Source organism: Chaetura pelagica, unplaced genomic scaffold (assembly GCF_000747805.2).
Source record: "Chaetura pelagica isolate M959 unplaced genomic scaffold, ChaPel_1.0 scaffold142, whole genome shotgun sequence".
Taxonomy (NCBI): Eukaryota; Metazoa; Chordata; class Aves; order Apodiformes; family Apodidae; genus Chaetura; species Chaetura pelagica.
The window spans coordinates 3925159-3939408 of record NW_009952973.1 but is presented as its reverse complement, the minus strand read 5'-3'; the positions used below and the strand labels follow the sequence as shown (position 1 = coordinate 3939408).

At 40.1% G+C, this 14250-nt stretch overlaps 1 protein-coding gene across 2 annotated transcripts in view; it reads right to left on the bottom strand.

Moving 5' to 3' along the window:
• Positions 1 to 2980: 2980 nt before the first annotated feature.
• The window catches only part of GLRB (glycine receptor, beta), a 45513-nt gene continuing 34243 nt past the window's right edge, over positions 2981 to 14250 (bottom strand). For both annotated transcript variants that reach the window (XM_009995911.1, XM_009995912.1), the window contains 2 exons: positions 11765 to 12057; positions 2981 to 3841 (listed from right to left, as the gene is read on the bottom strand). In XM_009995911.1, the coding sequence (XP_009994213.1) occupies positions 3545 to 3841; positions 11765 to 12057 (590 nt within the window). In that variant the 3' untranslated portion in view covers positions 2981 to 3544. The remainder of the gene's footprint in view (positions 3842 to 11764; positions 12058 to 14250) is intronic.

The following is a 14250-nucleotide window of genomic DNA, read 5'->3' as shown; positions in this document are numbered from 1 at the left end:
CACATTTCCTGCTACCACGAGAAAGTAAGGTGTGGATTACTCCATACCGTGCATTTCACACATCCCAACAGGGCATTAGCACATAGCAGCTGTTACAGTTTTCAAGTCACATCCTTACTTATTGTGTAGCATAAATTTGTGGATGCAGTCAAGCAATGAATTCATTTATCTCCATGGAAATTCCTGATGCAGTGTTCTAAATACGTTCTAAAACCTTCAAGTAGAAAGATAGGGGTGTAACACTTTGAAAGAAAGGAACCAACCCTTCGGATGCTCTCCCTTGATGCTTAACAGCAAAAAAACCAAACAACTGAGGTTTTCTAAGGGTAGAACAAAAAATTGTAATTCTTCTACCACTAAACAGGAGAAGCAAATGTTAGCTGAAACACAGATGGTTGCTCCCTCAGAAACAGATTTTGCTGTCATGCAGTTTGTTCAGACATCATGACTAGTTAATTTAGTTACTAATATGTATTACATGAGCCTCACCTTTGCTACCACTTGAATGTCTTATTTTCTGCACCTTTAATACTGCATGACAAGTTTCTATAGCTGTCCATTGATTTTTCTGTGCATTTATTTTTAATTTATTATTTTTTTCCTCCCCCTACTATCAAGTGATATCCTTAACTGCCTGTACAGTTTTATATTTGCACCTTGTTCCAGAAATAAGTCAACAGGCAGAATTTTACAACTAGAGGGTGCTGGAGGACCATAATGTGATATGGTATGCAAAACTCTCAGTGACCTTTAGTGGAAAGAAGGAAAAAAAAATATTACTGCTCAGTAGGACAAGTTAATATATTTTGAGGTAATACAAATACTGCAATATTATCCAGTTTAAGTAAACAGAAAATTAACACTTCATAGCTGACATGGGGTTATTTTAAATTTTGTTTCAAATTTGCTGTGGAACTTTGCTTCTGTCCTTAGTTTCTGTGCTGTAATGAACCAAAAGCTTTATCTTAACGATACACATTCTTTTTGCTTCTTTTTTTGTGTAAGCTGGAAAGCAATTACAGTGTATTATTGATTAAATGTTTTACGATAAAACACAAAAGCCATAAAGTAAGCAGGAAGGCAAGGAGGAACAAAGATTAATTTAACAATAAAATCTATAATTGAGATTATACAGATAGAATGTGGATATTAATTACAGATAAATCATTTAATAAGAGTTCTAACAAGAAAATTATCTTCCCAAATTCATACGATTTCCAGCACAGGGTAATTTTTTTCTTGCCTTCCAGTAAGAAGTAAGAAAAAGTAACAAGTAAGAAAAAGTACAAGTATGAGAAAAAATAATGTCTATAAATATAGCACTTTGATTGTATGTAGAAAAATCTCTCCTCCCTTCCTTCCTCTCTTTCACTTATCCTTATTGCTTCTTAGAGTCTCTTACAATTCTGTAAATACCTTCAACAGACAGAAATATAAAAATGTTGAACTAGACCTTAAAACACCCCATTCAACATGGTTTAGAAACATCTGGGATTTCCCTTCCATTTCCTTAGACCAGAAGTAAATCCAAAGGACAAACTCTGACTTCCTGGGAAAGTGGCTCCCTGAAATTGCCATGTGAAAGTGGCCAGGAGGCTGGCAGAAATCACCTGACCTTATCCTGAAGAGCAGATCTCTTCAACCCACACACGAATTGTATCAACCTGTTGATTGGCTGTTGAATGGAAAGTGGCAGTGGTCTGAAAAAATCCTGGGTACCCAGCAAAGCCAGCATGGCAGGCTTTGATTTTTTTTCCTGTTCCTACTTTTGACCTCCTGGTTGTGCTGGCTGGATGTGACACGGACAACATTCACATGGTGGGCAACAGCCAAGTGATCCAACAGTGCACCTGTGGCCTGCACTGGCTCAACACATCCTGGATGAGCTAGAAATGTAGCACAGTGAGTGGGATTGTGTCTGTTTCTGTGCTATGGGAAGTTTCATAACTTTAATTTAGTCCCTTCCTAGCCTGTGAGGAGCCAATAATTCATATTTCTTTATATGAATTGCCAAGCTGGTGAGAACTGTCTTATTTTAGTATTTAACTGACTGTGGTGCTCCAGCTTTACAAGCAGAGACATGTTTTTCTACAGCAGGCTCTCCAGGTCTAGTCCCAATGTGTTCCCGAGAACACAGGCTACTCAGATGCCTACATACAAGCAGCTTTCTTCTGGCAACGTTTCACCTCATGACTTGCCCTTATGAAGGGATGTACCCTGGCACCCACAGGAGACCACAAGTCCTGCCCCATGCAACCCACGGAGATAATTTTTAGTAGTCTCCATGTCACAGGGTTTCCTCTGGAATACAGAGAGCAGTCTCCTATCAGAACTGTCTCATGCATAAGACCTTATTCTCCAAAATGTAGCTGCCAAATTAATGAGCTGGTGAGGGCAGACACTAACTAAAACATAGGCACAAGGTCTTACGATATACCTAAGAGCTTCAGCCTCTTAGACCTTCCCAAACAACTTCACTTCTGCCGGTGGCTAGGTGTTAACTTTGGTCATCCGTGCTACAATAGGCAAACAAAAAAAGTGTAACTATTGGTAGAAGTGGGATTTCATCTTCACTGCTTCGTTTAAACTGCAAACTTTCAAGGGTATGAACAAAACAAATGGAGTAAGATACATCCAAAGCACAAAAAAACCTGTGAGACTTACATACTGCAGGCTTGTCAGATGATACAGAAGATGAGCCAGAGGACAGAATAATGTAAAAAAGGGTAACATAAGCTGATACTGAACTGCAACTTGTGATGTTTCTCAAAAACTCCTGATACCTTTATTCTAGAAGTCTGATCAGTGGTCAGACCTTAGTGGTCTTTTTGGTTTTGACACATTGTATCTCATTTGTGCCAGCAGTCAAAATTTGGCCCAGTGTTTTATTGTCAGCATATTCTCACACACTTAAGTGTGCCTGCTTGATGGATACAATTGTTGGGTTTTTTTCCTAAATGAGTTGATTTTACAAAATTAGTAATCCTCTGATCTTTATTTTTCACACAGACAAGATCAGCTTGTTCAATGCTGCTTTCATTTACAAAGTCTAAATAATATGAATCACATCTTAGCTTTTCTTCAACAGTGCCATCTAAAATTATACAAGAACAAGATGTTTGGTGTGGTTTGTTTTTTTTCCTCTGTAAGGCAGCAGGAAAGCTGTTAAATACTACATATACTAGAATACTGACTTTAATAATACTCAACGTGCATATCAGTTTCATTGTCAGAAACAATTTAAATCTTCGTATGTTACTAATAACTGTAGAGCATTATTCAGCTTCATAATGTAGTATGCATTGTCCTTCATATATATTCCTAAAGCAGGATGTATGCTGTACATTTATATACAAAGTTGGTCAGAGCACAGACATTGCAGTGTCATGCTTTCATTCAAATTTCAGATGCCATAAGTTCAGTACAATCACATGGCATCAAAATAAAACATATTGCTTTGCAAATGCAAATAATGTCACACAGTGGCCTTCATGACTGCAATAACGAAATGGGATATATTTTACACATATGAAAAAAAAAATCATCATAAATATATGGACCAGTATATGACGTTGAAGAACAAGAAACAAAAAGGGAATAATGCTCTTGCATAAAGATCGATCCTCTTCGCTGCTGATGGAATGACAGGCTTGGGAGGAGGAGGTTTCTTGTTGTTCTTGGCTTGAGATTTCCCAAGCCCATTGTTGACTTCTATGGGCTTCCCATAACAGTCATAATTAGACAATTCAAAATCCCTTGGCAAGCTTCCAACGATGCTGAAATCATTGGATCTCAAATCAGATTTTGAAGTGCAAACTTTTTTGCATCTGGTCTCACCAACCTATGAGAGAGTGACAGGAATCGTTATCTACTCACCATATTTAATGAAAAAACTTCATGCAGCTGATAGAGAACTCTGCACACAAACATACAGGAAATCACTTGTTGATAGGGATACATTACATCAGCCTCATTTGCTGAATGGTTGCATTATAAAGTACTTAAGGATGATCAGTCAATCACATAAACTAATCCAAACATTCATAATTGTGTAACTTTTCATGCACAAGGTGCCTCATGCTGTGCAACCTGCTATAGTTAGACTCATTTTAAGATGACAGAAGGGGAGAGAGCATTTCCATAGAGAGTATTTTTGGAAATCCGTTCCGTGCTGATGAACCTGCAGGACAGATACTATTCAATACTTACATTTTTCTGAGGCCTGGAAGATACAGTCAGAATTAAGCCTAAAATTCAGTGCTGGATGCAACAGTTAAAGTCTATTTGGGTTCTACCAAGTAGCCAGCTCAAGTTCCTATATCTCACCCTTGGGTGACCACCTTGCATAGTAAGAAGGTGCCTTCTTTGTACCTGCAGTCCTTGGTGCCTCTCTAAAGACAGGTAACAAAGATGAGAGACTGTTCTCAGCACCTCCCATCCATATACACTGGAGAACTGTATAACTGGGAAATCTAAACCCAGGAACAGAATACTTCTCTTTCCTACAGCTCTGTCAGTGCTCTTGGGTACAACTGTGCTATGGGGTAACCCTATGTGAATAATTCGCTTTCACAGATCAGACAATTGTACTGCCACAGACAAAAGACAATTTAAAAGAAAGAAAGCATGTGGTCCCCACAAAACTGAAGTGTTTTTTGTGAAAAACCCCCTCAATGGTTCCTATATTTGCTTTCTTGGATCTTAAAATGTTTATTTTTCAGGTACAACAACTCTCCAAGAGGACCACACGCATGCTGTTCTGGAAGGTTGAAGGGATTTGGAGCCTGCTTGCAAGGCATTGTGCTTTGTGAATTGGATAAAGCTCTGCCAATGTTTCATTTCAAACAAACTATTCAGTAAAGCAGAAAATAAAAATAAGAACAACAAAAAATACAGGTTATGAAACTTAACTGCATTATTCATAATGTCATATGTTCCCATATATAACCTGACAGTTGGAAAAAATGCTGGTTCACAAATCAGGTTATACACATGGGCAACTGATATTAATAGTTTCATGAGGGCTTCTTGGAGCCACTGATCCTCTAAAACTTTGTCCTTCCAAAAGCTGCCTGTCCCTCCTCCTCAGTAGCCTCCCTGTTCTCCACACCTTCAGGCATTTTACTCTCAGCTCTGTCCACCTCTGGTTTTCTGCAGTCTCAGACTGATAGTTTGGCATATTTGTATCATTACATTTTGTAAGTAAAGTAATAACAGTGAAATGCAGTACCAGACTTCCAGATGAAGGAAAAACATTCTGAAGAATATTATTAGCTTCTCTATGACAACTGACAAGGTATCCTGGATGAAAATAACTGAGGCAGCCAGGAAGAGATCTAAACTTTGGCTGGAGCTTTTACTCTCATCACTGACAATGTTGATTCTGGAACAAGGTGGGAGAGAAGCACGACAGCATTCCCTTAGCAAAGACTGGATACATCTCCACACATTTGCCAGACTTGTATTTCTCAGGAAAACAGTATATTTTGAAACCAATGCACTAAAACTGAGGAGGAGGTTACACACAAAAAAAAGCAAGATGGCAGGTTATACAAAAGAAAAACAAGATAGGTGTTTCATTATGATAAAGCAAAACTATGAAATTACAAGCCTCCTTTTGGATCTGCAAACCTGTAGTTCATTCCTCATACTACCAGCAATATACTGTAAAACTCAGTTACACTAATTGAAGCCTAAGCACTCCCACTTACAATGCAGAGTATTTCTGTTCCAGCTGCAGATACTGCTTCCCTAAAGGCTGCTACAGGTCAGTTCTCATTCACCTGGGAGACAGAGAACTGAGGGAATAGCTTCTATGTCACCCAGACCTTACAAGGAGAGGACTGTTTGCAGCATGTTTATAACAGAGCTCTGCTTAGTTTAGTGTCAGTAGAGTACTGATTTATCAGGGTGACACAATTTCCCTTGCAAGAGCAACCTCACACATTTTTTTCTTTAGTAAGTTATATGTTATACTTAAAAAAATAATTTCTTACATTTCCCTGGCTTTACAAATCTAATGTGCTTCTATTTGCTACATCGTCATCTCCTAGACATATTTTTAAACTTCTTCTCATACATCTCTTCCAACTCTCCAATATTTCTTATGTTTTAATCTAAATTTGCTTCAGTTGGCCTACAGCTTTCCCTAATCAGACTGAGATAATCCTTATTAAATGCAGTTCATTTGTTTTTTGTTCACTCTATCTTGGTTTGTGCTAGAAGCATAACAATTTCCAGACACCAAAGGGTACAATAATACTGCGGGACTTGATTTTAGAGAACTACACTGAAGACTTGTAAATAAAGTAAAACATTGTTAAATGTAACATCCTTTTGACTTAATCCTGACACAGAATTTGGCTGTTGAAAATATTTTATATAATTTACTTCATTGTGCTCCAGTATCATGACCTGTAGGCCAGCCCCAGTCCACAGGATGCTCCCATCAGGTCCATGGCTTTGCCCCTGAAGGGATGGGGAGCAGCTGTTTGGAAAGGGAAGGCAGCTGGAATGGCATGGGGCCTCCTCAGATCCCTGATGGAGCTGGACAGCTGCTCCTTGTCCCTCCAGCAGGGAGCCAGAGGTGCTGAGGAGGGCACAGGATGGTGACAAGACTCTGGGGTCTTGGCTCAAAACACAGATCTAGTTCCCATTTCCCTCCAGACAGGGCCACCTTGTCTAGGTTTGGTATGTTGGACAGGACACCTGCCTTTTGCTGAACAGCTCAGAAATACCTAAAAATGATTCCTAGAAGCCAGAAGGCAATGATCCTTTCTCACCTTTTACAAAATTGAGACTGATGTGTACCCAGCCAGTGCCAAGCCCAGCACCTGTGGCTGCCCTGGATGCTGTGGTGTCCAGGGCTGCACCATATAAGCCTCTACAGCAGGGCCATTCCTGGCTCAGAAAGCCTTTGTTTGTGGAATTAGGGGAATAATGTGATAAGAAAGCATGGAAAGAGAAGAAGAAAGTGCTGCTTGTGCATGCAGACTGGCAGAGAGGGAGAACTAGATGCCCATTGCTGCCTTTGCTGCCTCTAGTGCTCCTCATCACTCTCCACATTCACTGGCTGAGCAACCTATTACCAACTTCTCCTTTAAAAACATCCAGAATGAAGGAATTTTTCCATGACCTTGTTCCTCACAAACATATGTACCTTATTTCTAACCTGAATTTATTTGGCTCCAATTTTCAGTCACAAGGTTGTTACATTTCGTCTGATTAACTGCTGGTACTTACAGATGGTAACAAAACTAACCTTGATTTTGCATAATTCAGATGATGTAATCAGCTGACATATGAAGCCAAGTCAACTGTTCCTCTGAGTTTCTTACCTTTACATCATTACTTCTGTCAATGTATTTGATAATATTTTTAAAAATTATATTCAGTTTGATTAAATCAATAAACTCACATATCAGCTTTAATTTCACTGACCCATTTAAATTTATTAGCTAACATGAGGCTGAATTATGAATAATAACAAAGATAATTAATACTTATGAATAATTATTATTAGTCAACCTCCTGTTAGCTATGCAGTATTTCCCACTAATTCAGGTCAGACTTACTCATGTTATGCCATTTAGCTTTAAAAGGGACTGGCACAATGTTAGTTTCTTGCTGTCTTTTGGAACCCTCTCCATTTAAAATGATTTATTAAAAAATAAACATTAGTGTTCCACAGCACTTGTGGACCAGCTCTTTAAAAAAACCTAGAGGCAACTTAAGCGGAAATCTTGATTGTCAAATGTTTAATAGCTACTCTTTAACATCCTCATTAGCTGCTGTCCATAAAAGCTATTTCATCATCTGATAAATATATCTGGCTTTTCCCAAAACACAGTGTAGAATATTGGTTCAACACTTTTGCCTTTTCTGCTGATTTGTGACACTTACAGCATCTCTATCTAGTGTTGGACCAATACTCTTTGTACTGGCTTTTGCATTTTTGCTATACATGCAAATTAAGTTCCTACTGTTCTCAATTATGCTAACCACTTATCTCTTTTGTTACCTACACCTATTTTCTACACCTATTTTCTGGATTTCAGCTTACATTAATTGCTATCAACTTCTCCATTTGCCAGTGAGAAAAAAAGATAAATGCTTGAAGCTGAGTTAGTTTTCAGTCTTTGGGGAGTTTGTTTTCAATTGTGCTGTTTGTTGGCTTGCTTTTGGTTTTTGGTAGGTTTTTTGCTTTGTTTTGTTTTTAAATTAGTATAGCCTTCCCTCTGGTCTGTAGCTGTTTTGAACTTCGTTAGATAGCTCACCAGGATCATTCATATTTTTTGTTTAAATTCTTCCACTGACATGAGAAAAAATACTTTTCAAATTTGTGAAATCTGTCTTTTCACAGCATCAAAAATAGCAGGACTTGACTAGATTTCTTTTGTGCAAATAGAATAAAGATCCTTTTCAACTGACTGCTCATCCTGTGATCACTTCCTCTTTATCCGCCAGGATGAAGTGTAATATAAAATGCCATAATTTTTGATTCAAGAATTTTTGAGAGTAGAAATAGATTGTCCCTCACTTCTAGTAAAGCTTCAAACATGCTACAGCACTGGCAGCCACTTAAACTCAGCATGCATCCCTCAGGCTCAAGTGCCTCCCGACTGTAGCGCAGCATTCTCTGCCCTACACAGCACCTCTCCTCTGCCATGAAATAATTTCTTCTGCTGCACCCAACCTCTTTTGGCATGCAGATTTGTCACTAGGGCTGCCAGTTGTTTAAGAGTCTTCCATACAAGATGAAGGAGTAGTTCTAACAAACTTAGTGATTAATCTTTCTTTCACTTGTTTTTTGCTTTTCTCTTGCTCTTGCCATAATGATAGATGTAGATCATCAATAAAGTAATGATTGTTTAACATGAGTGTGTATTCAGACCAAGTACGTTTTCTGGATCAGCTCAGCAGGAATTCAAAATCACATTTCAAATATTATACTCCTTGCAAATTCTCATTACACCTCTAACTGCAAAGTGCAGCAAAAAAAAACATTTATACATAAAACATCAAAGAATTACAGCATAGCTGAAGTTGGCAGGGACCTCTGGAGATCATCTAGACCAAGCTCCTGATGAAAGCAGATGGCCCAGGGCCTTTTAACAGTCATGTTCTGAATTATCTCCAAGGATGGATACATGAGTCACTAGAGCAGAAAGTACCCACCCTGTACCTGAAATGCTGTCAGGAGCTATTAAAACAGATGGCAGGCTGTGGCCTTGTGTAGAAGATAAAATGTATACTGGGTTTCTGGTGGTTCTATAGGAAAAATCTGAGTCTGGAGTGCCACTCAAGGGGAAAAGACAATATGGGAAGACCAGATCATCAAAGGTCACCACCAGTGATCAGATACATTATAAATCAGTAGAGATGAACATAACCCATATCAGGTTTCAAAGCCTAGATGCAGCTCCGAAATTATGAGGAAAGTAATAGCACTACTTCTCTTCAAATGTAACTGGGTTTAGAGCTATTCCCACCACTTGCATAGTCCTATTCACCACCTGCCTGAGCAATTCTTTCGGCAAATGTTCTCTCCAGTCATCAGCACATTATCTGAGGGGGACAGCTTCTATAAATGGGCTTGACGTAAATGTGACTTTTCAAATTGAGGGGTGTTGTTATAGTTAACAGTGCAATCTCCCCCTGTAATCAGGCCACCAGTGAAAGCAAAAGGAAAACTGATTCATCTTCCAAACCGTTCCCTTGTTGCTTGTTTTTCTCACTGTATGATGTTATATTGCTAGGAAACACATGCAAACTCCTACTGAGGACTCCCAATAAAAAGCCAGTGTCAGCAGTTACCACCAGGTTGCATAATTTTCTTCTCTACTTAGAACATCTTGCAGCCGCTATGAGCTAAGGAAGCCAAACTGTTCTTTCTCATGGCTTCTTGCCTGCAAATGCATCAACATTGCAGCTCCTCGCAAATGCAGTAGAAGTGCTCAGGTTTTCTCTTTTTTCTACACATTCAGGCTGATTTTGCTGGATGGAACACTTGACTTTAATCAGCCATATTGATAAACCTGTAGGCTTAAAATGGCACTGACATTTCAAGGGTTTTGTTGGAGGGCGCATGAGTCATAAAGCACAGACACTCAGGAGTTTGGTGTGTGCTGGCAACATCCAGCTCTTACGTCAGCCACTACGCAGGATCTGGTGGAGGGAAGAAGCAGTTATGCATCCATGGAAGGCCTTCTCCATCTTTGGCTGACTCTCAGGTTGTAAGCATTGTTTTTATCCTGCCAACTTCACTCTCTGTTGGTGACTATTAGCTGAGATCACTGACTTTACTGACAGCTTTTCATTGAAAACTTCCAGGTGAACCCCTGCAGGTTCTGCTAGAGGGATGGGTCTCTTCTCCTCACCTTCAATTACAAATGGCATCAAGCTTTTAATTTTTAGGATATACTGAAAACTTTATCCCTTTACCCAATTTCTTGTCATAAAAAAGGAACAATAACCCTGTACCCTAACACTTTTTAAGTACTTGAAGCAGGAATAAATAGATTTTATGCTGATCTGCTGGACTGTTGCAGCTATTTTGTCACAAGAAACAGCTGAATTTGGGACCTACAAATTGCTAAACACAAAAATTCAGTTCAGAGGAAGCAAGACTGTAGCAAAGCCATCTTTCTTTCTACTCAGTTCCCACGTGGCCTGGGCTTGGGGAATTACTTATGACACAAGTCAAAGCAGACATGGGCTTCCTCTAAGCTGAGCCTGGTTGCATGCCAAAACAGTTCCCAGGAGATTCTTCTACCAGAGAATTATGGTGGTCAACTGCACCACTCTGCAATATCTGCACCTGCTCTGGACTGTGGGTAATCAGTTATGGGGCAATGTCAGCTTGATACTAGGACAGGGTTCTGTAATTTCAGCATGAACTACTCCCTCCTTAAAGAAGCTTTGCAGTCACATTGTATGCTACCAATACTATCACTTGGGTCTGGCCTAATAGCTTTATTTTATACATATAAATTGCTGAGTCACTGAAAACTATAAGCCAAATTCACATCTCATATACTGTAGCAAAACATATTTTCTTCTGTAGAATAAACGTCATTTAAATGTCACTCAGGACTGAGGACAGATAACTCCTTGAGCACACAGGGGAGTTACGCAACACCAGGAAGCTACCAGCATGATAGAAAACTTTGGCCTGAGCTAAGATGTACATCTCACTTTTACCCACATAATGAGATCTGAACAATTTACCCATAAACTCTATCTGGCAACACAAGAAATGCAGGAACTGTTTGACAGACAAACAGACCTGTCTTTTGTTTACAAATGCCAAGACTTCTGAATCCCCGAGTTCAGAGATGCTTGACATGCAATGCGGTGCAGCTGTGGCCATCCTGAGAAAAGCAATGAGACGGGTGTTATTTGAGTACACTCTCAGCAAATACTAACTGAGAGTCCTGTCCTCTGGATAGTTACGGCTTGACAGCTGCTATTTATTATGAGAAAAATAGCAACTGTAAAGCTGCTTGATACTTTATTTACCTGAAGCTCAGCAGCAACCATGGTGCTAGGATATTAAAAGACAAATTTTTCGTTTAGTACCTCTGACCCCAAATCACTAGGGACCGGTTGTTCAGATTGCTAGCCATTAATTACCAGCATGTTTTTAATGTCTTGACCTCTTCTAAGATTAAGCACTGACCAAAACTATTATGACAGTATATTCCTGGAATTGCCTTAGCAAAGGATAACGCTGATTTTGTGTACACAGCTTTGCAGCTCTTACCTGTAAAGTGCTGATGTGGACAGGAGTCCCTGTGCCATTCACAGTGTTCTTCTTGGCAGCATTTCCACCCTTCCCTTCCACTTGCTCTGCCTTAGCAATCTTTGCTTTTTCAGCTTCAATTCTCTTTGGATTGTTTAGCATTACCTGAACCACTGCATATTCCACCAGGGATGCAAACCCAAAGAGAAGGCAAACAATCAGCCAGACATCTAGGGCCTTCACATAAGACACTTTGGGAAGTTCAGCAGCAAGAGTGGTACATTCAGAAGCCAAACTGAGCACTGAGAAAATACCTGTGGAAAGAAAAACAATATATTGATTAAAGAAAACTTACTCTTATTGACACTGGTTGTGCTCTCCCTCTGAAACAGACAACAACGCGTGATGCTTTTGTAACAGTGATTGGGACTTCACAATGCAGTCGGTGTATTTTGCAGCAGGTGAACAAAGTGCACATGCCTTCAGCTAATGAGTAAGTTAAACTGAATATTCATGTAGGATATTGCAGATAGTGATGAATCATTACTAATGAGTACCTTCATTTTATAAATGGAGAAAGAAATGATGAGGCTAAACTGGTTCCTGTGGTTTTCCTGCGGTTTTCCTGCCTCATCATGCATCACACAAGTGGGAAATGGGTTTTCCAGAGGCACTTCCTAAAACATGCATCTAAGTCTGGCAAGATGGAAGAGAAATATATGATACATAAACCAAAAGACTCCAAGTCCTTTAAATCAGGCTTGAAGAGCTACTGTTGTCCCAGAAATATGAATTGTGCTACCGCAGCAGTAATTCTTTGAACTACCTGTCAATAAGTGTGATACGCATAACTTAGGTGAAAGGGAAATTTTTGCTAAAAAGTAAAACTGTATCAGCACATTTAAAAGTCTGTGTACCAAATTCACTGTGAAGATGAAAACACTGAGGTGACTGATGGTCTACAATCATTCCCTATTTCAGCTTCCAGGATCTAGAGGACACTTTCTAGATAAAAAGCTTTTCAGGAAGCCCTCATGAGAAAAAAAAACCCAAACATCTGCAAAGGCTGTTGAAAGGTCACACTCATTGTCAAACTAGGTTTTGACAACCACTGCTCCATACAAGGCTTCTGGGTTTTTAAAGTAACAAAAAAGTGAGATAGAAGCACAGAAATATTCTATTAAACAACCATTTACTGCAAGATCAGAGTTGGCATGGCCTTGGAGATGCTAGTACCAGAGTTGTAAGTTGCACACGTCTGGCAGCAACTGCACCAGGTACCTACCTAACACTATGCTCAGGGCTCAAACTGAGTGAGGAGAATGAATAAATAAAATGCAAGCTTACTTACTAAAACAAATAAATAAAATAAAATATCCCCCCTCTTCTTCTTGGGGAGCACTAAATAGAAGGGACATAGCTCCTTCCTTTGCACTCGCAAAGTAAAGAGAAAGTTGGCTTTTCTAGCAAATACCCCCACATTTTTGCCCCTCATGTGGCATCCCTCTCAATGGCAAAGTTTAGCTTACCAGTAAGGTTAGTTATCTTCCAGCCTAAAGCATAATTGTAAAGAACTACTGTTTAAAAAATACTGCTCAGGTTATATGTGGATAATATCAGAAACTGCCAATCCAGCAAAGCACTTCAGCATGTGCTGCCAGATAAATAGATCTCCCTTTTTTGGATCCATCTAACTTACCAGCCTCAACAGTGTGCAACCTACCTACCCATGTCCCACCTGCAGGGAAGGACGGCCTCTGACTCAGCAAGAGCCACAGCTGAGGACAATTAGCACTCATTCCCAGAGCCGATGGCCATTGTTTGCACTCAGCAGGGCCAGGATAAAGCCCTTTCCTCGGAGTCGGCATCCAGCCAAGTCAAGTGCAGCTGCACGTGTGCAAGATGGTAGTGGTGGTCGGTGCCTGCACCCAGGAGACGCCCAGTAAGGCAGATGGCAGGCTCAGGAGGCAGTCCTTCCCAGCCTGTTGCTGCAAGTGGCATCCCTGTGTGTGGCACGCGGTGAGGAAAGGGCAGGAGTTTGTTGTGAAAACGCCCCAGGTCGCATTTTGGGGAGCCAGGCAGTGATGTGGCCACCACCTCTTCCCTCCCTGCCATGGGCAGCAAGTTGTGAGCTCGGCCTGAGCAACAGGCAGGGGAGGTGAGGGTGGGTGAGGTGACCGCCCTGGGCCAATCCCAGCGCTCTGGCCCACAGTGCTGGCTGCCTAAGGGCTCCTCAGAGCGCCCTTCTGGCCCAGTCATGTCGCCGGCATCGAATCATGTTCCTGGCATCGAATTCCACATGCTAATTATACCCTGTATAAAACAGTATTTTCTGATTTGTATCACAGCTTTAAAAATATCTGGCTTCATCTCACTAATGTTACTGAAAAAGGTAATATTCTATCTTCCTTTTCTTATAATTTGAAATCTCCAATACCTTCTCTTATCTCATTAAACTTCATAAACTTAAAGACATACTCTTGCCAATCCTTCATACTATAGTTATA